This window comes from Aegilops tauschii, chromosome 3 (genome assembly GCF_002575655.3).
Source record: "Aegilops tauschii subsp. strangulata cultivar AL8/78 chromosome 3, Aet v6.0, whole genome shotgun sequence".
NCBI classification, from domain to species: Eukaryota; Viridiplantae; Streptophyta; class Magnoliopsida; order Poales; family Poaceae; genus Aegilops; species Aegilops tauschii.
In genome coordinates this window covers 554,145,086-554,169,656 of record NC_053037.3, presented here as the reverse complement: position 1 = coordinate 554,169,656, position 24,571 = coordinate 554,145,086, and the positions used below count along the sequence as shown (strand labels likewise).

The 24,571-nt window shown below is 47.8% G+C and overlaps 4 protein-coding genes across 4 annotated transcripts; 1 reads left to right on the top strand and 3 right to left on the bottom strand.

The window, feature by feature from the left end:
* On the top strand, positions 1 to 3,310 carry LOC109769985 (probable protein S-acyltransferase 7). The gene is made up of 5 exons (XM_020328693.4): positions 1 to 297; positions 869 to 1,051; positions 1,697 to 1,993; positions 2,315 to 2,548; positions 2,642 to 3,310. The coding sequence occupies exons 1-5, from the start codon at positions 223 to 225 to the stop codon at positions 3,071 to 3,073; spliced, it is 1,221 nt and encodes a 406-aa protein (XP_020184282.1). The 5' UTR covers positions 1 to 222; the 3' UTR covers positions 3,074 to 3,310.
* A 1,848-nt stretch (positions 3,311 to 5,158) lies between these two features.
* Positions 5,159 to 12,712, bottom strand: LOC109770014 (uncharacterized). Its single transcript, XM_020328716.4, has one exon. The coding sequence runs from the start codon at positions 9,894 to 9,896 to the stop codon at positions 5,502 to 5,504; it is 4,395 nt and encodes a 1,464-aa protein (XP_020184305.1). The 5' UTR covers positions 9,897 to 12,712; the 3' UTR covers positions 5,159 to 5,501.
* Positions 12,713 to 15,435: 2,723 nt separating this feature from the next.
* Positions 15,436 to 21,339, bottom strand: LOC109770015 (disease resistance protein PIK6-NP). Its single transcript, XM_073511058.1, has one exon. The coding sequence runs from the start codon at positions 17,203 to 17,205 to the stop codon at positions 15,829 to 15,831; it is 1,377 nt and encodes a 458-aa protein (XP_073367159.1). The 5' UTR covers positions 17,206 to 21,339; the 3' UTR covers positions 15,436 to 15,828.
* Positions 21,340 to 21,601: 262 nt separating this feature from the next.
* On the bottom strand, positions 21,602 to 24,364 carry LOC141020661 (uncharacterized). Its single transcript, XM_073495583.1, has 3 exons — positions 23,807 to 24,364; positions 23,273 to 23,343; positions 21,602 to 22,510 (listed from the first exon to the last, which is right to left on the bottom strand). Exons 1-3 carry the CDS (start codon positions 24,362 to 24,364, stop codon positions 21,790 to 21,792), a joined length of 1,350 nt encoding a protein of 449 aa, XP_073351684.1. The 3' UTR covers positions 21,602 to 21,789.
* Between the last annotated feature and the right edge of the window lie 207 nt (positions 24,365 to 24,571).

Genomic DNA, 24,571 nt, shown 5'->3' with positions numbered 1-24,571 from the left:
CTCTCTCTCTCTCTCTCTCTCTCTCTTGGTGTGTCAGGTGTCTCTCTCTGGGCTCCCGGCATCGGCGGCGGCGCGGCGGCGGGCGGGCATTGGGAGGGAGCTCACGGCCCCGGCGGCGGCCTGAGGAGCGGGGCGGGAGCAAGGGAGGGAGCTCTCAGGCGGCCATGCCGCGATCCGGGGCGTGATCCCGCCCGGGATTGCTGGCCCGGGAGGGCCGCGGCGATGAACGGGGCGAGCGCCGGCGCCGGCTCCGGCGGCGAGGGGCCGCTGGTGTACCAGGCCTGGAAAGGGAACAATGTGAGCCCGCCGCCTCCCCTCTCCTCTACCCCCCCTCCCATCTTTCTCTCCCCCATTTTATTGGGTGCGCGCGCGGATCTGTGCGTTCTCGAGGTGGTCGCTAGATTGGCTTGCGGAAATGCATGCTAGGGTCCTTCCGTTGAGCTCCGCGTAGATGGTTGCTCGTTTTTTCCCCTTGTGTTTTACTAGTACGATTTTCTGCATCGTGTGCTAGGGGAGTGTAGGTTCTGGGACATGTATGTGGTGTCCTTGTTCTTGTTCATGACAAGGACAGTAAACGCCAGTGGATAGTTTTGATTCGTTGCTAGTTAATGTGGCAAGGAGAGGAGTTTTAGCTGAGACTTAATAGTTCTAGTAATGGATGTATTAATGGTCCTTCCACCTGATGATGCTAAATGTAAAAATACATCTCGCTTCATCTTGTTCTTTCCCGAAGGAATTATGCATGTCATTGCTGCCTACATTAGCTTGGGATGAAGTTTGTCTGTATGAGATCTTCAGACTGTTATTGTGCAGGTAAGCAGTGGGGAAAATGTGACTGCGACTGATATGATATACTGTCTGTTTGCAGGTATTTTTCCTCCAGGGGAGGTTTATATTTGGACCTGATGCGAGATCCTTGTTTGTCACCATGCTCCTCATTATCGCTCCAGTAATAGTCTTCTGTGTGTTCGTTGCAAAAGAATTGATGAATAGCTTCTCTTATGGCCTGGGGTTACCGGTGATGGTTGTGGCAGTTGTATTCACGGCATATGTGAGTACCATTTGTACCCCTTTCAGATCACCTGCTTCCTTGATTTCCAGATATGTCTTGCAAGCTGCTTTTCAAGTTCAGATAATGTACATGCTGTGAATAATTTTTTTATGAGAGGCATCTCTCTCCAATTTCCATTAAAAGTACCAATATGGTTCGATTACAAGGCTGTGAATCTATTCTGGGTTTATATGATTACATGTCCAATCAATATGGAGTCAGAAACATATGAGTTAAAGTATAGATTGTACTACTATGAGTATGTGCCTTTATTTTAAATTGTTCATTAATTAGCCGATTTGTTCCAGATAATATAGGTCTGAACTACGATATTTGCTAACTGAACTGTAATACCTTCCTTGATCATGCATGGCATGTTTATCGACCAATTGATCCTGATTGCATAAATGCAGTTGAGTTTGCGGATATCAAGGAAGGGGGCCCTAGCTTGTTGTACCCTTGAACTTGCTGGCCAGTAGCACTAGCATATTTTGACGCTGCTATCCCCTCACATCTTGCAAACTGGATATAAATACAATGTCGTTCGTCTTTGTTTGTGACTTTTCCTGGTAAACAGAAAAGTGTATGTATCCACAGTACTCTTCACTTACTGCTTTGGCATTTCTGTCATCTGTCACTTTGCAGGATTTGAGTCTTCTATTTCTCACTTCTGGGAGGGATCCAGGAATCATACCTCGAAATGCACATCCTCCAGAACCTGAAGGTTTTGAAGGCAATGCTGAAGTTGGAGCTAACCAGACTCCACCATTGCGTTTGCCCCGAGTGAAGGATGTCGTTGTGAATGGAATCACTGTGAAGACAAAGTACTGTGACACCTGTATGTTGTACCGGCCTCCTCGATGCTCCCATTGCTCTATCTGCAACAACTGTGTCGAGCGATTTGACCATCACTGCCCATGGGTTGGGCAGTGCATAGGACTTGTAAGTTCATTAACCGAATACACATACCTATAAATACTGTGCCCTACCTTTTTTTTTTTGCATCGTCTTGTGCATGTCGTGCTCATATTTTGGTTCTTGAGAATTTATCTAAGAGGTGTAAACTCTTTGCTATGCAATATTTCATCTCTTGTTGTACTCTACACTTGTTAGCTTGATTCAGTTGCATATGCTGACAGAATAGTATACTAGCATTTCATATTGTGGTATATAGAGTCTCCTGTTTCAACATGCCCAGTTCTGTTTGATTGATGGATTCTGAAATAATTTAAAGTGCTTACAAGGTTGTATATGATTGTGCAGCGGAATTACAGGTTCTTTTATATGTTTGTCTTCTCAACGACTCTTCTCTGCCTCTATGTCTTTGGATTCTCCTGGGTGTACATTATTAAGATCAGAGATGCGGAGCAGATAACAATATGGAAGGCAATGGCAAAGACCCCTGCGTCTATCGCTCTGGTTGTCTATACATTTATCGCGGTTTGGTTTGTTGGTGGCCTCTCAGTGTTTCACTTGTATCTCATGAGCACTAACCAGGTAAACGATGTTCCCTGGAATGGTATATTCCCAGTCTCGCATCGTGATTCCGTTCTGTCAGTTGCTAACCATTGTTGCCTGTTACTTCTGTAGACAACCTATGAGAACTTCAGGTATCGCTATGACCAACGGGCCAACCCATACAACAGGGGAGTCGTGGAGAACATCAAGGAGATCTTCTTCACGCCGATCCCTGCTTCCAGGAACAACTTCGGCGCCAGAGTTCCACAGGAGCAGGGCCTGAGGCCTCGCTCGACGAACGGTTTCATGAGCCCAAACATGGGGAGAGCTGTCGGCGACATCGAGATGGGCAGAAAGCCAGTGGCATGGGATGAGCCCAGGATGGCAGCAGAGATAGGCGACCTGGGCGGGTTGGGCAACTTGCTGGAGGATAAGGATGGCAGGTTCCGCAATGCGTCCCCTGATCTAAGCCGCGATGCCCTCGTGGTCGGAGGCTTGGATGAGCAAGGCTCCTCAGTGATGAACCCACCTCGGACGAGCTGGGGAGTCGAAGCGGGCAGATGATGGTAAGGTGATTGGTCAATTTGGCCATGTAAGCATCTATAGTGGAGGACTAAGGGATGTATGTTAGTGCCAGCTTGTTCGTAGTTTGGTGTCGTGGTTGAGACTTGAGGTCGCTGATGTTGTTATTAGGCCTATGACCTGTTGTTGTTTTGCTTTGCACTTCATGTATCAGTGATTTTTAAGCAGATTGTTGGTGTGTGAGGTCTCCAGTTTAGTGGAATCTTGATTGTGTCTGTATATACGTAGTTTGGAGTGGTGAACCCGGAAATGGATTGGTTTGCTTTGGCTTCCGTTGTCAAAGATTGTGAACGGCATTGTACCTTTCAATTTATGCTGCCACTCCAACGCTTGAATTTCTCCCTCTTTTTTAAATTCGAGATGTTTTTTTAGGACAAATTCTAGATGTTGATTTCGTTGCTGCTGCTGTATACATTTACATTTTAGAACGCACTTGTGTACTTGGACGTTGATGGAGCTACCTTATTCCTTGTTATTGCTCATGAAATGGCAGTGTGCTACTACTCTACTGCTAGAAACATGCTCGCCCTGCTGGCCGAACAAAGGTACATGGTGTTGAGCAAATCCTCAAAAGCTGATCAAAACAGAAAAACACAATAGAGCACACCAAAGACGCGAAATATTGCACATGAGTGCACTACCAAACGCCGCTAGAGTGTTGCCAAGGAGAAGCACATGAGATTCGTTGCCCACACTCATCGACAGGCACCCCAAGAAGGTAACACCGCCATGCGCCTCACCATCGTGTCCATCAAAGCAGATGCAAGTTTGACCCACAGTGCCGAAGGGGGGGAGAGGACCGAAGCAGCGCCCCAAGGGAAATGTGACACCCGCAGGCGTCACCACCACCGGCGTCCAGACGCAAAGGCAAAGCTTTCACTCGGCGGCTGGAAACTCCAGATTCAGATCAGGGCTAGGCCGCCATAGCCGGTGACAACTTTACCAGGACCATCAACAACCGTGTATCGCGCCACCCACATGGCCGGAGCACACTGCCAACACCTGCTAACACGCTGCTCGCCAGAGAGCCAAGACGTGTAGGCGCCGTCATCGAGGGCCACCGCCCCAGCATCCTTGGCCCCAAACCCCGCCCTCAAGCCAAACCTAACGCCACCGGCCATCGCAAGAGAGGACGGAAATGCCACTCTTTCCCGTCCCTGCGCAACACCCTAAAAAGTGAATTATTTCCGAAAAAAAGTGGATTGTTTGGGTAGCAAGATTAAATTTCTCCAATAATTAAAGGAAAATGCACTTCCTTGTCTCATCCGTATCCACGGCCACGCCGCCACCGTCGAGCCCCCGCGCCCCCGCAACCCCCTCCTCTCTCTTCCTCTGCCAGGGCCCAGGGCCGGCGGCCGCACCTTCGCCGTGGCCTCCGATTCCCTTTGCCATTGATGGTCCTCCTTCGAAAATATCTCCGCCCAGTACCAACGAAGAGGAAGGACGAAGCCGTCGTCAGTGTTGCGTTTTGTTGCTCGTCGTCGTTCACGGATTCGAGGTAAGGTTCAACCCCCTTCCGATCTGCTCATCTCAAAGAGGAATTAGAGCAGCAGAGACTACTTTTTTTCTTGCTGAAATCCCCTCCTCGATGCGCGCTTCTGTCTCTGCAGGTCTCATGCTTGGATCTGATTTCTTACACGAGGAAGAGAAAGAGCCATGATTGCCGCACGCGTCTGCACAATTCAAGTGGACCGGTAAATTTTGAAACTGTATTGGCTTCTACACCAGCAAACAATGAGAGAAAAACTACGCGAGCTACCAACCAAATGCACGCCAACATTTTTTCGATTCTTCCCGGGGCGCTAGTGCTTGCCTGACCATCAGAAGATGCAGAAGTTGCAGACAGATTGGGTCACACATTCTTCTTAGTCTGCATAAAGTGCTGCTTCAAGTACATAATCAGGTACTAGTGCAACAGCTACTCAGCTGATTTGAAGCAAACGGATGCCTACATTCTACATTACAGGTAACTATATCAATGACACACACCAGTTCATCTTTGAGTTGCAGGACCCAATCAAAGCATACTCACATCACACTGTACATTAATAAGAAGTCAAATGCGTCCACAAACATCACACTTTATTACATGAAACCGTACACGGATGCATACGACTTTCGATACATAGGAAAGCCACACGAATTAGATACAACCATTTATGCTCTATCGGAGCCACTAGGGCACTCATGCAGAGCAAATAAATGGACACTTCAGTTGTAATGCACGCAGAACATAAACACGCAGCAGAAAGAAATCAACAGATAAGCAGAACAGATTGCAATCCACACTAACACACGCAGACCACACCATGGGATCAATGGACAGGCCCTTCCGGCGTCAAACCTGTTTCTTCCAGCAGAAAGAGAATGTTGCAGCATCATCTTCATCTTCTTCTTAATCTCCTTTTGCTTAGTCTTGAATTTCTGGTCCAGTAAGACTAGGCTTGTTGTCATGCTTATCAATGGCCTTTCTCACCTCATCAGGGACTTTGTCACCCTTGAACTCGAGCTCCTTCAATCTGGGAAGTTTGTCGATGCCGGAGAGAGTTGTGGAAGATGACCAGACAATCTTCTCGAGCCTAGGAGTAGACCCGCTGTTGAAGACAATCTTGGTGATGGCTGAGCAGTCAACAACAAGGAGGTTGAGACATAAGAACTCATCTTTTTTTAGTGTAATCTCATGTGTTCCACCAAAAGACTTGTCCATGAGCACCAGACAACGTATATTTCGTTTCTTGGTGAGCAGTTGTAGAGCATCTTGCTCTAGCAATGTACCACGAAGAGTCAGCTTGGTTATTTGTCTGGCATTGTCAAATGATGATAGCAAACTGCCACAGAAGCTGCTGTTCAACTCGAGCTCTTCCAATTTTGGAAGAAACTCAACTCCAGAAATAGAACCTATTCCGGTGAAAGACAAAACCATCTTCTCAAGCTCACTGGCTGCTCCATGCTCAAAAGTGATATTAGTCAAGGCCGAGCCCTCAACAAGAAGGTACTTGAGGCATTTGAATTTACCCTTCTTGAAGTTCAGCATGAGCTCGGTGCATGAAATGTGTTGGAGCCTAACACACCGTAACTTGGGCAGCTTGGCAAGGGCTTCCAGATCATCTTGGCTCAGCGGAGTATGACATAGAGTTACCTTGGCAAGTTTGTTTTTATCACCATCTATGAACAATGGAAGAAGACGCACCTTCTGTGTGGTTCCCCTGATGCTTAGACTCTCAAGGATCTTGGGGAAGTGTTTTAAGAGAGAGCCAGGTAACTCTGCACTGGAAGGAGTAGCCTTGCGTGGTGAGGCTACGGGAGTAGTAGTGATTGACAGAGAACGAAGGCACTCATGTAAGTCACCGATCTCCTGAAGCAAATTCCTGAGATGGCTATCCATATCATGGATAACCACACCTAGCTTCCTCAGCTGCCATAGCTTTCCAATATCTTTTAAATCACGACTCTTCTGGGCCTTTACATTGGATAGTACCTCCATGTTTAGCATTTTGTCGACACTATGAGGAATCCGGGGGCTGGATTCAAAATTGCTTGGATCAGCGTGGCCAGCTAGCAGACGCTTCAGCTTCAAGAGCAGGATATGCGTTGTTGCATGTGAAGGTATATCAGTTTGTCGGATATCCAGTACCTCTAGCTCACGGAAGTTGTTGATTTCACTTGGTAACTGGGTAATATCTGTTTTCCTTAGGCTCAGATACTTGAGCAGTGACATCTTGCTGCAGATTTCCTTGAGGTACCGATGGTTCTTCTCAAGAAAGCACCGACAACCTTCTAGATCTAGCACCTTGAGCAGGGATACTTGAGATGATTTAGAGAGCCCATGGAAGAATTGATCAATTTTATCAGAGCTGCGGAGTTGGAGGTCATTGAATATGGAGAAGTGACGAGCCAAGTGATGTGACAGGCGTGTCTCCACAATGTGTTGTTTTCTGGCGATGGTGGTAATGAATCCATGAACTGAATCACTTACGACGCAGCTCTTTACTTTTCCCATGGCATCAATATCAGCAGGATCAATAAGGCACCGGCCAACGAGTGTGTCAAAACATCGGTTGGCCTGACGCACAGAACTGGGCCAATCTTCCTTGGATGTCAGCCCTTCTGCAACCCACCTTGCAATCAAGGTTGACCGCCTGATCATTTGTCTGGGAGAGAAGATAGCTAGGTACAGCAAGCAGGACTTGTATTCTTTTGGAAGGTCATTGTAAGAGAACTTGAACATCACCTTAGCGATGCTGTTGAATGATGTTGTTGGTAAAGCATGCAGGGTGCTGTGCAGCTTGTGTAACTCGTCACCGCTCCTCTTGGGGTTAGCATACAGAGCATGAGTGAAGATCTTCATGCAGAATTCATGTGGCTCACACTCATACAAGATATCATGAAAAATTTGGGGGTTATAGCTGTCTTCATTCTTCTGCTGACTAGTATACTCGAGCACTGTATCATGGTAGAGGCCAGCAAGAGAATAGTCTATAGGTTGTCGCTGTGGATAGCAATATTCTTTAGCCAGCTGGATGTCCTTTGTGGTGGTGACGATCATTAAATCGGCGCTGCAGTTTAACAGGCTCAAAGCATTTCTGATATCCTCACATGTGGAAACATCCATCAGCTCATCAACTTTGAGGATAAACAGGGGGCATTCACACTTGTTATCTCGGAACGGATGAGGATTCAAGTTATTTTTAATCTCGTTCACGAGCCCTTTGATCTTGAACTGCTCTTTGAACTCATCCTTCATTTTTTCCATCATCTGGTCCACGAAACCGGCAAATATTCTTTCAGAAACACTTTCTGGGTTTTGACCCATAGCTCCAGGTTCACCTGTCCCTTCACTCTTGTCATGTTTGCCTTGCTGCAGCTCTCGTAAGATGTCTTCCTTTGCGTCGTGGATCATTTGTTTGATTTGATCCTCACCCAATGTAGCCTTTGTGGTCTTCATAGCTTGCCTGTCCAAGGATCTGTCTTGAGCCTGCAAGGGCTTGCTGACGCTCTTGGGGAGCAGCTTCCGCAGAATGTGTGCATATTGTACCTCATCAAGCTGAATCCATGCCGTCTGCTGACTTTCGATTTCTCCTCCACGTACCTCCTTCTCCATATGCTTGGCTGTTTCTCCTCCTCCCCCACCTCCTTTTTCCTCCTCCTTATGTATGGCTGTTTCTCCTCCTCCTTCCTCCTTCATATGCTTGGCTGAGGCTTCTTCTACTTCTTCCGCCGCCATATGCTTGGCTGTTTCTCCTCCTCCCCCACCTCCTTTTTCCTCCTCCTTATGTATGGCTGTTTCTCCTCCTCCTCCTCCTTCCTCCTTCATATGCTTGCCTGAGGCTTCTTCTACTTCTTCCGCCGCCATATGCTTGGCTGTTTCTCCCTCTCCCCGACCTCCTTTTTCCTCCTCCTTATGTATGGCTGTTTCTCCTCCTCCTCCCCCTCCCCCTTCCTCCTTCATATGCTTGGCTGAGGCTTCTACTTCTTCCGCCCCCATATGCTTGGCTGCTTCTTTCGCTTCGAGCTTCTTGTCCTTTTCCTTTGCTTCCATATACTCCTTAAGCTTGTTGACGATGATGTTGCTGTTTTCCCACACCGGCACTCTATGCATGTTCTTCCCCTTTTGATCTTGTCGAGACGCTGCCTGGAGCAGCAGCTGAAGGAGTACGTCTAGGTCCAGCTGGTCAAAATCTCCCAGCAGCTTGTCGCCCTTCCGTAGTCCGCCGCCCTTATTCTTTAGTCGACCTTGAATATCACTCTTGATTTTGTGAAGCTTTTCATAGATCCTCATCTCTTTGATACTCTCCTCGATTTTAAGAAGAGCAAAAGCCCTCTTCTTTTCATTGTAAATTTGCAATCTTCTCATGTAAGCTGACCAAGGGTCAAGATGCTTCTCCTCCACTTGGCCTTCTGTGCCTTGATCCCGGGGTTGGGATTTGGCATGCTTGAGCTCGCGCAGAATGTAGAAGAGAACTTCCTTGGGTCGTAGCGGCGTAAAATGCAGGTGCACAGCTGGGATGTCAACCAAGACAATGCGATGGTAGGGGCTGTACTCCCGGTTTTGTCTCAAACCCCAGATTTCTTGTACAACAGCGAAGAGGTCCTGATATGTGTAGGGTGCCACAACGACTATGGACAGACTTTCGTCGGCGCCTCCTGGAACTCCACGTGCCCATTCCCATAGCTTTGCCTTGACGTAGTCGTCTAGAGTGCGAGGCTCAGTGAAGGCTCTTCGAGCAGAATGGCCAACGGCTGCCATCACCCCCACGAGTTGATCGTCACCGTCTTCTTCTTCGTCATCGTCCCCAACAGCAGCATAGCCACCTACCGCTGCAGCCTGCGACGACGATGCTGCTGTTAGCGGCGATTTCCCCTTCTCTGACTTGGCTGGAACCTCCACGCCGTATCTCATCCGCCGCTCGCCAACGTCGCGCGCCCGCTCCTTGAGCAGGCGCAGCTGCTGAGCCGCACGGTGCTGTGCGACCAGCTTGTGCAGGAACCAGGTCGCCCACCAGAGGTAGCCACGGAGCCCGCCTCTGGCACGGTGGATGTCGGGGTTCCCCCTGTAGAGGTAGAGGTCGATGCAGTTGTTGCAGTCCTGGGCGAGCAGCCGCACCTGGTTCATCCAGGTGCGCACCTGCTCATCGTGCTCGCCGCCGGGGGGTGCCGACTTGGCCAGGTGCGTCAGGAAGCTCTTCATGCTCTCCATCTCCTCCTTGATGAACTGTACGTCGTCCCGGACGCCACGCAGTAGCCGCGCCTCACTGCGTATGACGACCAGCAGGGAGCTCACGGCGCCCGCCGCGAGCTCGGCCATGGCTCCCTCTCCTTGCGCTGGCCGGTTGGGTGGTTTCTAGTTGAATTGGTGGAGGCTAGCTGAGCTGGGCGGTGGCGACGACGCACACATTCTTCCCCTCGTATGGGAGAGCCAGAGGAGGGAAAAGAAAGAAACGAACCGGTTCAAAGCGTGCCTCTGTAATCGCTGGGTCCAGTGCACGCTCTTCCAGAAACGAATCTTCTTTTCTTCTTTAAGATCGCCGAGAAAAGAATCGGTTCAAAGCGTGCCTCTGTAATCGTTGAGTCCAGGGCTCTTCCACGAATCGCCCTTTCACCCCATTGGGGATGGGCTGATGTTCACTCAGCCTGCGCTTCTGTCTCTTAACGCACCATAGCGAATCTTTTTTATAGACAATGCATCTAACAGATATACTAGGTAGAATCATAACACGTGTACGATACTAATCTATAATACTATAACTGAATCAAATCAAATCTTATCAAAACCTCGACTAAACCAAGACTTTCTTTGCCTTTCCTTACCATACTCAAATCTTACCGAAATCTAAAATATGTTTGGTGTAACGTATATGTTGGAAAAAATAGATATTGAACCACTAAAATATGTATGCCCCCCGTTGCCATGCAGGGGCAATTAATTAGTCTTATTTAATTGTTTGTAGAATCCCAATATGAATTCGTAGACAAGATCTTTGACATTAACTTTTCTCGTTTCACATGCTATGATGTAATATCGTATTATGATACTACAAGTGCCCATATCTTGACATATCATGTGAGCTCCATGTCTAGTTTTTTGAGGGTAGCTTCATGTCTAGTTGACACTGTATGATGCTAATAGCTATGATACTCCCACCATACGAGGTCTTAGGGCATCTCTAGCCCATCCCCATATCTTAATTCCCCATCCTATTCCCCTTCATGTAATTCCCAACTTTTTTAGAGGATTAAACTTTTGGTCAGCTAGTCCATACCAACACTCAATCCCCCCCAAAAATCTTTTGTCAGTTTATTCACAAGTTTGCCTAAACAATCCAATTAAATTCCTCATGTTTTCAACACAAACATAAAAAATTCAAATGCACCATGCCATAATTTAACTACGAGCATAAATAAACCTTACCAATCCAACAAACAACTAAAACCATATTTTGTGCCAAAAGACACTGAATGAACAAGTTCATTTCAAAAAACCAACTAAAACAGGATAGCTCACAAGGGGCTCACACAGTCGCGCCGTCACCGCCGAGACCGTCTATGCCGATTGTGACATAAAATCATCAACGTAATACGGACCCATTTGCTCACTGCAAAAGCAAAGGAAGAACCTTTTAGCATCACATTATTCATCACTCAGTTGAGCAATTGCAAATAAAGATAATAAAACAGGAAAAACTTACCTTGTCAACAATTCCTCGAGCACGTTGACACCACTCCAGGTCTCATCCAAATCCGGCTCCTCTTCAGTCGCCGGCGGTAGAGAGGGTGGCAGCTATGTTAGGCGACCCGGGAGGTCTGAGCAACTTGTTGGAGGACAAGGATGGCAGGTTCCGCAACGCATCACCAGATCTAAGCCACGACGCCCTAGTGGTCGGAGGCTTAGATGAGCTAGGCTCCTCGGTGGTGAACCCACCGCGGCCGAGCTGGGGGGAGTTGAAGCGGGCAGATGATGGTAACCGACCAATGTGGCCATGTAAGCAGCTATAGTGGAGGACTAAGGGATGTATGTTAGTGCCAACTTGTTCCTAGTTTGATGTCCGGTTGAGATTCGAGGTCGCTGATGTGGTTATTAGGCCTATGACCTGGGAGAGGGCACGTCCTGCACGCATGGGCATATGAACCCACTTTTCAAAAATTGCATTTTAAACATGTTTTAAAATGTAAAAAAAATAAAAGAAATTTCCACGCATACATCTTCGCAATATGTGTGCACGACACAAAGTTTTGTGAGAAAAATCTATTTTTGTTTTGCTCCGCAAAAATAAAAAAAACAAATTTCAGTGCTTCTAAATAGCGTTACACGACACATTTTTTTGGGTCTTTTTGCACATGCCAAAGAAAAAGTTATTTTTCCGCGAAACTTTGTGCGTGCACATAGAATGTGAAGATGTATGCGTGAGACTTTTTTTCATATTTTTTGGCATTTAGAAATAACTTTTTCAAAGTGGGTTCATCTGGCCATGGGTTCATCCATGCACTTCTCTATGACCTGGTTGTTGTTTTGCTTTGCATTTCATGTATCAGTGGTTTTTAAGCAGATTGCTGGCGTGTGAGGTCTCCAGTTCAGTAGAATCCTGATTGTATCTGTATATATAGTTTGGAGTGGTGAACCCGGAAATGGATTGGTTTGCTTTGGCTTCCGTTGTCAAAGATTGTGAACGGCATTGTACCTTTCAATTTGAGTTGCCACTCAAAAGCTTGAATTTCTCCCTCTTTTTCAATGGCGAGATGTTGATTTAGTTGTTACTGCATTCCTTGTAGGAAACTTCACCATCTTGTTATTGCTCATGAAATGGCAGTACTAGAAACATGCTCGCCCTGCTTTATATTCGGCTGAACAAAGGCATATGGTGTTGAGGAAATCCTCGAAAGCCGATAAAAGAAAAGCACACACACAACAAAACACACCAATAACGCGAAAAGCGCACATGAGTGCAATACTAAACGCTGCTAGAGTGTCGCCGAGGAGAAGCACAGGAGATTCGTTGCTACGATTGATAACCACCCACACTCATCGACTGACACCCCAAGAAGGTAACCATGCCATGCGTCATCAAAGTAGACACCCCAAAAAGATAACCATGCCATGCGCCATCAAAGCAGATGAAAGTTTTCACCCACAGCGCCGAAGGAGAGGGAAAGGACCAAAGGAGCGCACCAAGGGAAATGCGACACCCCAAGGCATCACCACCACTGGCGTCGAGACGCAAAGCTTTCGCTTGAGCACTCCACTCTCCATGCCATGGGAACATGCCACAGACCCACCCTTGACGAGGGACCACTAAGGCAGTGGGGAACTCCAGATCCAGATCAGGGTTAGGCCGCCACCGCCGGTGACAGCTTTGCGAGGACCACCAACAACCGTGAATCCCGCCGCCAACATGGCCGAAGCACGCTGCCAAGACATGTAGGCTGCCATCCAGGGCCGCCTGCCCGACATCCTTGGCCCCGAGCCCGCCCCCACGCCAAACCTCCTGACCATCGCAGGAGAGGACGGAAAAGCCACTCCTTCTCGTCCCCGCACAACATCCCAAAAAGTGAATTATTCGCAAATCAACCCGTGGTTGGATGGTTAGGAGGACAATGGTACCACCAGCCTACCAGGGTTCAAGTCCCGTTGCTTGCACCACCAGCCTACCAGGGCTCAGTCTCTCAGAGGTCCTCATAGGGGTAGGGTGTGCGTGTGTGTTCAGGGGCGGACGCACGTTGAAGGTTGTGGGGGCAGCTGCCCCCACTCGATTTTTCCTCATACGCCTCGACTGATCGTGCCAAGCTACGTGTGCCCCCACTCGGCCCATTACTTTGCCCCCACTCGGCCCAATTTCTTGTTTATTTTCAAAAGCCCATATATTCTAAATCTGTAGAAGCCCACCACAAAGATCAGTCGCCATGTTTGGTTAGGCCACCCTGAAGATCTTTGTTTCGTCCCTGTAAACGTTGTGACGGGTTAATAAAAAGCTTTGCGAGTTTGCCTAAAAAAACGCACACACAAAAAGTAGCGAACGCATGATACGGCGGCCGCCCCAATCCTGTGCTCGCCGCCGGCAATGAGCGACTTGCCATCGTCTGTCTCTCGCGCTTGCACGCCGCCTTCGCAACACAGCCCCATCACCGATTCTGCAATTTCAGCGTTCTCATTGACATCAAGTAAGACGTATAATATATGTGTATAATTTACTGATTTAGATGACTAGATTGGTTCAAACAATTTTCTCGTCAGATTTAAATTTTAGTACCAAACTTTGTCTAGCCCGAGATACTCAAAATTTCATTCGGATCATCTATTCTTGCTAGTTTCCAGCAAGATGATTGCATATTACAATCCCAATTGGCATTAGGAAATCTGCCTCGTCCTAAAAAGTTTAAGCAAAAGACAATTGTGACGATCAATCAACATTTTAGTGTCGATTGGTATGAACCATAGTCGTATTTAATTTGTAGAAAAGGCATTGCTATTTTTTTTTCAAATGAAGTGATAATCAAATGTGCTCAAGAGGTGAAAAATCACCGTGGGACAAAGTAAAAGGGAATGTGTGAAACGCTCTTTTTCGCTTGTATAAATGCATCCTTCAATATTTTCATTCTCCCTTCGTTTGATAATAAGGATTTTTTTTCTTCCAGTTAGTTGGTTAGATTGTTAGGCAATGCATCAGTGTTCTCTTATGCAACTTCAGAACAAGATATTGACATACCGATGTAAGTCATTTTGTTTAAATTGATTTTTTTTCTTTCATGAATTTGGCCATCTCATGGAGAATGAAGTGATTGTGCCTAGATTTCAATTTATATGGACGACTACTTTTTTAATTCGAATATGGTCAAACATTATTGCCCCCTCTCAATTCTTTTTCTGGGTCCGCCCCTGTGTGTGTTCATAAGGATTAGCGTACGCGCGTATATATGAGCACCTACGTCTGTACTGTGTTCGAAAAAAATGAATTATTCCAAAAGAAAGTGGATTGTTGTTTGAGTAGCAAGATTAAATTTCTCCAATAATTAAAGGAAAATGCACTTCCTTGTCTCATCCGTATCCACGGCCACGCCGCCACCGTCGAGCCCCCGCGCCCCCGCAACCCCCTCCTCTCTCTTCCTCTGCCAGGGCCCAGGGCCGGCGGCCGCACCTTCGCCGTGGCCTCCGATTCCCTTTGCCATTGATGGTCCTCCCCCTCCTCCGTCGCATCCTCGATCGAAATCGGAAAGATCGCGTCGCCGTCGTCAGTGTCGTGTTTTGCGGCTCGTCGTCGTCGTTCAGATTCGAGGTAAGGTGGGCGCACCGCGCCTCCTCCAAGGTTCCAACTCCTTCCGATCTGCTTACCCCAAAGAGGAATTAGAGCAGCAGGGACTACATTTTCTTGATGATTTTCCTCCTCGATGCCAAATAGGAAGTGAAGAGCCGCCGTGATTGCCGCATGTGTCTGCACATTTCAAGTGGATTGGTACATTCTCCTCTCCACCGCTGCAGATCGTTATACAAGTTCTTTTTCTGAATGAATTGCAGTAGATGGGCACATCCTATTCTAGAACGTCTATTCGTGAGCAGAGGAGCTTCTCAGCACACTGGCTTCTTCACCAGCAAACAGTGGGAGAAACCATGCGAGCTACCAATACCAGCTGAAAACAATACCGATTCTTCGCTAATGCTTGCCTGGCAATCAGGAGATGCAGACAGACTGTGGATCACACACGCTTAATCTGCATAACGTTCTGCTTCAAGTACATAGTCAGGCACTAGTGCAAGAGCTGCTCAGCTGGGTTGAAGCAAACGGATGCTTACATTACAGGTAACTATATCATGACACACACCAGTTCATCTTGGAGTTACAGAACCCAATCAAAGCATACTGATATCACACTGCACATTAATAAGAAGTCGAATGTGTGCACAAACATTGCACTTATTACATGAAAGCGTACACGAATGCATACGATGTTCGATACAGAGGAAAGCCACACGAATTCAAATACAAGCATAGATACAACCGTTTATGCTCAATCGGAGCCACTAGGGCACTCACGTAGAGCAAGTAAACGGACATACTTCAGTTGCAATGCACGCTGAACATAAACACAAGGAAATTAACAGACAAGCAGAACATATTGCAATCCACACTAGCACACGCAAACCACACCATGGGATAAAAGGAGGGGACCTTCCGGCGTCAAACCTGTTTCTTCCAGCAGAAAGAGGATGTTGCAGCGTCGTCGTCGTCCTCTGGTTCATCTCCTTTTGCTTAGTCTTGAGTTTCTGGTCCATTATGTTTAAGACTAGGCTTGTTTGTATGATTTTGAATGGCCTCCCTCACCTCATCAGGGACTTGGTCACCCTTGAACTCGAGCTCCTTCAATCTAGGAAGTTTGTCGATGCCGGAGAGAGATGTGAAAGATGACCATACAATCTTCTGGAGCCTAGGAGCAGACCCGCTGTTGAAGACAATCTTGGTGATGGCCGAGCAGTCAACAACAAAAAGGTTGAGCCATAAGAACTCATCTTTTTTCAATGTAATCTCGTTCTGACTTTCATCAAAAGACTTGTCCAGAAGTACCAGAGAGCGTATATTTGGTTTCTTGGTGAGTGTTTGTAGAGCATCTTGCTCCAGCAGTGTATCACGAAGAGTTAGCTTGGCTATCTGTTTGGCATCGTCAAGCAAACTGCCGCAGAAGCTACTGTTCAACTCAAGCTCTTTCAATTTAAGAAGATAGTCAACTCCAGAAATAGAACATTTGCTGGTGATAGACAAAACCATCTTCTCGAGCTCACTGGCTGCCTCATCCTCAAAAGTGATATTAGTCAAGTCCGAGTCCTCAATAAGAAGGTACTTGAGGCATCTGAATTCACCTTCCTTGAAGTTCAGCGTGTGCTCGATGCATACAATGTGTTGGAGCCTGACACACCGTAACTTTGGCAGCTTGGCGAGGACTTCCAGATCATCTTGGCTCAGCGGAGTGTGACGGAGAGTTATCTTGGCAAGTTTGTTGTTATAACCTTTTATGAACAATGGAAGAAGACACCCCTTTTGTATGGTTCCCTTGATGCTTAGAGACTCAAGAATCTTGGGTTGTTTTTTTAGGTAAGATACAATAACTTCTGGTAACTTTGCCTCATGTGGTGTGGCTACAGGAACAATAGTGATTGACAGAGAATGGAGACACTCATGTAGGTCACTGATCGCCTGAAGCAAATTCTTGAGGTGACTATCCTTATCATCGATAACCACACCTAGCTTCCTCAGCTGCCATAGCCTTCCAATATCTTTTAAATCATGACTCTGCTTGGCCTTGACATTGGATAGTACCTCCATGTTTCCCATTTTGTCGATCCTATGAGGAATCCGGGGAGTGGATCCAAAATTGCTTGGATCAATGTGACCAGCAAGCAGACGCTTCAGCTTCAACAGCAAGATACGTGTTGTTGCATGTGGAGGCACCTTAGTTTCTCGGATATCCAGTACCTCTAGCTCACGGAGGTTGTTGATTTCACTGGGTAGCTGGGTAATACCTGTTCTCCTTAGGCTCAGATACTTGAGCAGTAACATCTTGCTGCAGATTTCTTTGAGGTACCGCTGGTTCTTCTTGTTAGGAATAAGCAACTTGTATTCCCATGAGGCCATAGGCCGATATATATATACATGTACAGGTGTGGAACATATGCAGGAAACCCCTTATACAACGGGATAAATACAAAGGGGTACATGACTTATATTATAACTCTAACACCCCCCCTCAAACTCATGGTGGATGAACAACACTGAGTTTGGAGAGATAAAAGCCATGTTGTGCTCTAGTCTGGGCCTTCGTCAGGAAATCGGCCAACTGTAACTCGGAAGGCACATACTGAAGAGCAATAACCTGATCCTGCACAGCAGCGCGCACATAGAAAGCATCAACACCAATATGCTTGGTGAGCTCATGCTTCACAGGATCGCGCGCAATGCTAATAGCACCTGTACTGTCAGATAAGAGCAGAGTCGGTGTAGTGACAGAAACACCAAAATCCTGAAGTAACCACCGTAACCAAGTCACCTCTGCCGTCAAAAGAGCCATGGCTCGCAACTCAGCCTCAGCACTCGAACGGGAAACTGCAATCTGTTTCTTCGTCTTCCAGGCAATGAGAGAACCACCAAGAAAAACACAGTAAGCAGAAAGTGAACGGCGATCAGAAGGATCACTAGCCCACGTAGCATCCGAATAGGCCTGAAGCTGTAAAGAACTGGAGCTAGGAAAGAATAGACGGTGAGAGATCGTGCCCCGAAGATATCGGAGAACACGAAGGAGATGACTATAGTGAACCGATGTGGGAGCAGAGACAAACTGACTCAGAATATGAACCGGATAAGAGATGTCCGGATGAGTGACAGCAAGATAGACAAGACTGCCAACGAGAGGACGATAACGCATCGGGTCAGGGAGAGGAACACCATCAGTAGCACGGAGGTGAACATTGAGCTCCATAGGAGTCTCAACAATGCGTTCGTCAGTAAGAGCAGCACGAGCAAGAAGATCCTGGATATACTTTTCCTGGGATATAAAAAAGCCATCAGAGGTAGAAGAGACTTCAATCCCAAGAAAGTAGCGAAGAGGTCCAAGATCAGACATAAGAAACTGCTCACTAAGACGGGCCTTTACAAAGGCAATATACTCGGGGTCATCCCCAGTGATGATCATGTCATCAACATAGAGAAGAAGAAGAGTCCGACCACGAGGAGAAAGGTGAATAAACAATGCTGGATCATGAGCACTTGCTGAAAAACCAGCAGTAGTGACCACAGAGGCAAAACGCTCAAACCAGGCACGAGGGGCTTGCTTAAGGCCATAGAGAGAGCGACGAAGACGACATACCATGCCATCAGGAACATAATACCCAGGTGGTGGCTGCATGTACACCTCCTCACGCAGCTCACCATTAAGAAAGGCATTCTTAACATCAAGCTGAGATATAGACCAGTGGCGTACAGAGGCAACAGCAAGAAGTGTACGAACAGTGGTCATATGGGCCACAGGAGCAAAAGTCTCATCATAATCACGACCATGCTCCTGCTGAAAACCACGAGCCACAAGACGAGCTTTGTGACGCTCAAGAGAACCATCAGAGCGAGTCTTAACCTTGTAGACCCACTTACAAGTGATGGGACGGACTCCGGGAGGAAGAGAAACAAGATCCCAGGTACCAGTGCGTTCAAGAGCAGCAATCTCCTCTGCCATCGCAAACTGCCATTCAGGATGAACAACAGCCTGACGATAAGAAGTCGGCTCAAGAACAGCAGCACCAGCAGTAGGAAATCCAAAGCGATCAACAGGCGGACAAGGACGAGAACGCAAGCCATAAGTAGGCTGAGTGGAAGAGGACGACTCATCCAATGAGGCATCCACAGGTCGTGAACGACGAGTGTAATGCTGAGGAAAAGATGAAACAATAGAAGGAGGAATCGCCAAGGTAGAATCGGGGGGTGGCGACGAAGAAGTCACCGGAGATGAAGGTGTGGGTGGCGACGAAGAAGTCACCGGAGATGAAGGTGTAGAATCCGGTGACATGCTAGGCGAGGAGACCGGAGAAGATGGTTGCTGCAAATCGACTAGAGGTGGAGAAGCAGAGGGAGTGGAACGAATAGGCACAGGCGCGACGGGGGTGATAGGTGAGTCAGGAAAAGTGAGAAAAGAGATATCCTCCACTGAAAAAATCGAGGAAGATGGGTGTGGGTAGAAAGGACGAGACTCATCAAAAGTCACGTCGCGAGAGATACGCATCCGACGACCGATAGGATCCCAACAACGATAGCCCTTATGCTCATCACTGTAGCCTAAGAAGACACACTCAACAGACTGAGCAGTCAGTTTGGTGCGTTCGCGAGGGGCAAGAAGAACATAGCAAACACAACCAAACAAGCGAAGCATCGAATAATCGGGAGAACGATCAAAAAGACGCTCAAAAGGAACGCCACCCTGCAAAGCAGCGGACGGCTGAAGGTTGATGAGATAGGCGGAAGTGGAGATAGCCTCGGCCCAAAAATGAGGCGGAAGAGAGGCGGCGATCATCATCGCATGAGCCGTCTCAAGAAGGTGACGATGCTTACGCTCAGACACGCCATTCTGAGCATGAGCACCAGGACAAGAGAACTGGGCAAGAGTACCCTGCTCAGCAAGGACTCCACGCAACATCTTGGAGATATACTCTCCAGCAAAGTCAGCACGGAAAACACGAATAGGAGTAGAGAACTGAGTGTGAACCATGGCAGCAAAACGCTTATAGATAGATAACACCTCACTACGAGAAGACATAAAATATATCCAGGTGTATCTAGAGAAATCATCTATAAAAATAATATAGTAGCGATGACCTCCTTTCGAGGCAAAGGGAGCTGGACCCCAGACATCGGAGTGAACCAGGTCAAAAGGACGCTGAGACATAGTGTCACTATGAGGATAAGGTAACTGGACCTGTTTACCAAGCCGACAACCCTGACAGTCTAAAGACACACCGCCGGAGACAGATCCAAGAAGACCACGTCGAACTAAGGAGGAGAGACGAGAGCCACACAAGTGACCAAGGCGATGATGCCACTGCTGAAAAGAGCTGGTAGACAAGGCAACAGAGGGGGAAAGACTGGCGGCGGTGGCAGCGGAGGGAAGGTGAAGCCAGTCAAGCTCCCAGAGACCCTGAGAGTCACGGTGTCGGGGGCCAGCACCAAGGAGAGCACCAGTGTGACGGTCCAGAACAGAACAAGAGTCAAAGTCTAGAATCACCCGACAACCGGAGTCAACAATCTGACCACCAGAAAGGAGCTGCATGGTAAGTCGAGGAACATGAGCAACATCAGGAACATGAAAAGATGAGGTGCTAAGAATGCCTCGACCATTAACCGGGAGGGAGGTACCATCAGCAGTAAGAACATGAATAGGAGAATCAAGAGCACGAATAGAAGACAAGATGGATGAATCATGAGTCATATGAAAAGATGCTCCAGTATCAAGAATCCATGGAGATGTACCTGACTGTGTTGAAGGTGATCTCACAATGCCAGAGGAGTCAGTAGCAGAACCAGCAGAACCCGTCGGTGAAGAACCAGAGCATGCAGCGAGCAAGCACCGAAGGCGCGTAATCTCCTGCTCAGTCAGGAGCTCAACTGAAGAGGTCGACGTAGATGCACCTGGCAATGAAGAGCCGGAGGCAGTGAGCAGACCACGAAGTCCCACAATCTCCTGCTCGGTGAAGTACATAGCTGAAGGAGATGACGCAGTAGCACTGGGAGAGGAGCGGCCACCAGGCCCACCACCACCTGTGGAAACCGCCAGAGGAGGCGACATAGCATAACCAACATCATCCGTAGAGGCCGGTGAAGGAGACGAGGGCACATGCAGACAAGCCCCAAGCGCCAAAGGAAGACGCGGGTCAATAGAGTCAGATGCATCAACACATCCGATGGGGGCCGTGAGAGGAGCCGGTGTAGAACGATAATCACCGATGAAAGTCGCAGGAGGAGTCGATGTAGAGCGACAATCACCACGTGCGAGAGTCGCCACATGGGACGATAGCACAGACGAACGAGCACCAAGCACATCGAAGATCACCGGACAGCGAGGGACAGCAACATAGCCCGATGCAGCAGACATTTTTTTTTTTGCGCGAGAGAAAGCAGAGACGAGAACGGCGGCCGCGGGAAGTGGACGGATAGCCGCGCACGGAGCCGGTGCGTCCGCTGCCTTCGCGTGGCTGGGAGCAGGAGACCGCACACGTCTGTCCTCAGGCGGGGCTTGGGGCTGGGCCTTGACGACGGGCGGTGAGGCAGGGGAGGGAGTCCGCGGGCGGGGCTGGCGCACGGGCCTGGACAGGTGCCGATGCCAGGGAGGGAGTCGGGACCGGGGCCGGCGACACAGGGAGCAGGAGGCGGGAGCGGCGGCTGACGGGAGACCGGGGCCGGCGGCGCAGGGAGCAGGAGGCGGGAGCGGCGCCTGACGGGAGAGACGCAGCAGCGGCGTGAGGCGAAGAGAAAACGCGGCGGCGGCGAGATTGGATCGTAGCACGAGTTGCGCGTGCGAAAAAAGAGACCTAAAGCTCTAATACCATGTTAGGAATAAACAACTTGTATTCCCATGAGGCCATAGGCCGATATATATACATGTACAGGTGTGGAACATATGCAGAAAACCCCTTATACAACGGGATAAATACAAAAGGGTACATGACTTATATTATAACTCTAACACTTCTCAAGAAAGCACTGGCAACCTTCTAGATCTAGCACCTTGAGCAGGGATACTTGAGATGATTTAGAGAGCCCATGGAAGAATTGATCAATTCTATCAGAGCTGCGGAGTTTGAGATCGTTGAAAATGGAGAAGTGACAAGCCAAGTGATGTGACAGGCGTGTCTCCACAATGTGTTGTTTTCTGGCGATGGTGGTAATGAATCCATGAACTGGATCACTTACGACGCAACTCTTTACATTTCCCATGGCATCAATATCAGCAGGATAAACAAGGCACCGGCCAACTAGTGCATTAAAACATCGGTTGGCCTGACGAATAGAACTGGACCAATCTTCCTTGGATGTCAGCCCTTCTGCAACCCACCGTGCAATCAAGGTTGACCGCCTGATCTTCTGTCCAGGAGAGAAGATAGCTAGGTACAGCAAGCAGGACTTGTATTCTTTAGGCAGGTCATTGTAAGAGAACTTGACCATCACCTTAGCAATGCTGTTGAATGATGTTGTTGGTAAAGCCTCCAAGGTGCCGTGCAGCTTGTGTAACTCCTCACCGTGGCCTCCTCCGTCGCGGCCTCGATCGAAACCGAAAAAGATCGCCCAGTACCAACGAAGTGGAAGGACAAAGCCGTCGTCAGTGTCGTGTTTTGCGGCTCGTCGTCGTTCACGGATTCGAGGTAAGGTGGGGGCACCGCGCCTCCCCCCAACCCCTTCCGATCTGCCGATCTCAAACAGGAATTAGAGCAGCAGAGACTACATTTTCTTGATGATTTTCCTCCTCGAGGCCTCAATAATAGGCGTTTTTCTGTCTCTGCAGGTCTTATGCTTCGATTTGATTTCTTGCATTAGGAAGTGAAGATTGTTATGCAAGTGTCTGAACTTTTCAAGTGGATTGGTAGGTGCTAGTGCTCCTCTCCACCCATATACATCGTTATACAGGTTTTTTCTGAATGAATTGCAGTGGATGGATTTTCGGATAGATGACTACAATAGATACGTCAGAGCCTAATGGAGCACTTCTCACTGTTTAGTTCCACATTGGCTGTCGAGGTTTTGATCCGGGTCGTGACAATTGGGTGACGAGGTACCCTGTCCGGCTGAGTTTATATGCCTAATATCGTTGCTTCTATCTCTGCAGGTCTTATGCTTCGATTTGGTTTGTTACATGAGGAAGCGAAGAACCGTGATTGCCGCATGTGTCTGAACATTTCAAGTGGATTGGTAAATATGGAGCTGTATTGGCATCTCCACCAGCAAACAATGGGAGAGACTACGCGAGCTACCAAATGCACGCCAACATACAGCTGAAAACACTTTCGATTCTTCCTGGGGCGCTAGTGCTTGCCTGACAATCAGAAGATGCAGAGTTGCAGACAGATTGTGTCACACATTCTTAATCTGCATAAAGTTCTGCTTCAAGTACATAGTCAGGCATCAGTGCAAGAGCTACTCAGCTGGTTTGAAGCAAACGGATGCCTACATTAGAGGTCCCTGTATCCAGTTCATCTTTGAGTTGCGGAACCCAATCAAAGCATGCATACTGATATCACACTGTATATATTAATAAGAAGTCAAATGTCTCCACAATCATCACACTTTATTACATGATACTGTACACAAATGCATACGATGTTTGATACAGAGGAAAGTCACACAAATTCAAATCCAAGCATAGATACAACCGTTTATGCTCAATCGGAGCCACTAGGGCACTCATGTAGAGCAAGTAAACGGACATACTTAAGTGGTAATGCACGCAGAACATAAACACGCAGCAGAAAAAAAATCAACAGACAAGAAGAACAGATTGCAATCCACACTAGCACACGCAAACCACACCATGTGATCAACGGAGAGGCCCTTCCGGTGTCAAACCTGTTTCTTCCAGCAGAAAGAGAATGTTGCAGCATCCTCGTCATCCTCTTCTTCATCTCCTTTTTGCTTAGTCTTGAGTTTTTGGTCCATTGAGTTTAAGACTAGGCTTGTTTTTATGGTTTTCAATGGCATCTCTCACCTCAGGAGGGACTTGGTCACCCTTGAACTCGAGCTCCTTCAATCTGGGAAGTTTGTCGATGCCGGAGAGAGATGTGGAAGATGACCAGACAATCTTCTCAAGCCTAGAAGCAGACCCGCTGTTGAAGACAATCTTGGTGATGGCCGAGCAGTCAACAAGGAGGTTGAGCCATAAGAACTCATCTTTTTCTAATGTGATCTCGTTTTGTGTTCCACCAAAAGACTTGTCCAAGAGCACCAGACAGCGTATATTTGGTTTCTTGGTGAGCAGTTGTAGAGCAGCTTGCTCTAGCAATGTATTACGAAGAGTCAGCTTGGCTATCTGTTTGGCATTGTCAAATGATGACAGCAAACTGCCGCAAAAGCTGCTGTTCAACTCAAGCTCTTTCAATTCAGAAAGATACTCAACTCCAGAAATAGAACATATGCTGGTGATAGACAAAACCATCTTCTCGAGCTCACTGGCTGCACCATCCTCAAAAGTGATATTAGTCAAGTCCGAGCCCTCAACAACAAGGTACTTGAGGCATCTGAATTCACCTTCCTTGAAGTTCAGCATGTGCTCGGTGCATACAATGTGTTGGAGCCTAACACACCGTAACTTGGGCAGCTTGGCAAGGACTTTCAGATCATCTTGGCTCAGCAGAGTGTGACCTAGAGTTTGTTGGGCTAAGTCCCTCCACATGGAGGTGTGTTGGCAGCCCAACATCAGTCCATAAGTCCAACACATGTCAGCCATTGATCTTCGCTGCATCCAACGGTTGAG

What these genes read in the sequence shown, in the direction of transcription:
- LOC109770015 (XM_073511058.1), bottom strand. Translation starts at nt 17,205, where the DNA reads ATGGCCTCATGGGAATACAAGTTGCTTATTCCTAACAAGAAGAACCAG.
- LOC109770014 (XM_020328716.4), bottom strand. Translation starts at nt 9,896, where the DNA reads ATGGCCGAGCTCGCGGCGGGCGCCGTGAGCTCCCTGCTGGTCGTCATA.
- LOC109769985 (XM_020328693.4), top strand. Translation starts at nt 223, where the DNA reads ATGAACGGGGCGAGCGCCGGCGCCGGCTCCGGCGGCGAGGGGCCGCTG. An exon ending in AGGCCTGGAAAGGGAACAAT is followed by an intron (nt 298 to 868) that starts GTGAGCCCGCCG and finishes GTCTGTTTGCAG; the next exon opens with GTATTTTTCCTCCAGGGGAG. An exon ending in TTGGGCAGTGCATAGGACTT is followed by an intron (nt 1,994 to 2,314) that starts GTAAGTTCATTA and finishes ATGATTGTGCAG; the next exon opens with CGGAATTACAGGTTCTTTTA.
- LOC141020661 (XM_073495583.1), bottom strand. Translation starts at nt 24,364, where the DNA reads ATGCTGAACTTCAAGGAAGGTGAATTCAGATGCCTCAAGTACCTTGTT. An exon ending in GTGACCAAGTCCCTCCTGAG is followed by an intron (nt 23,344 to 23,806) that starts GTGAGAGATGCC and finishes TAATATATACAG; the next exon opens with TGTGATATCAGTATGCATGC. An exon ending in TGGATACAGGGACCTCTAAT is followed by an intron (nt 22,511 to 23,272) that starts GTAGGCATCCGT and finishes TGAGATCGGCAG; the next exon opens with ATCGGAAGGGGTTGGGGGGA.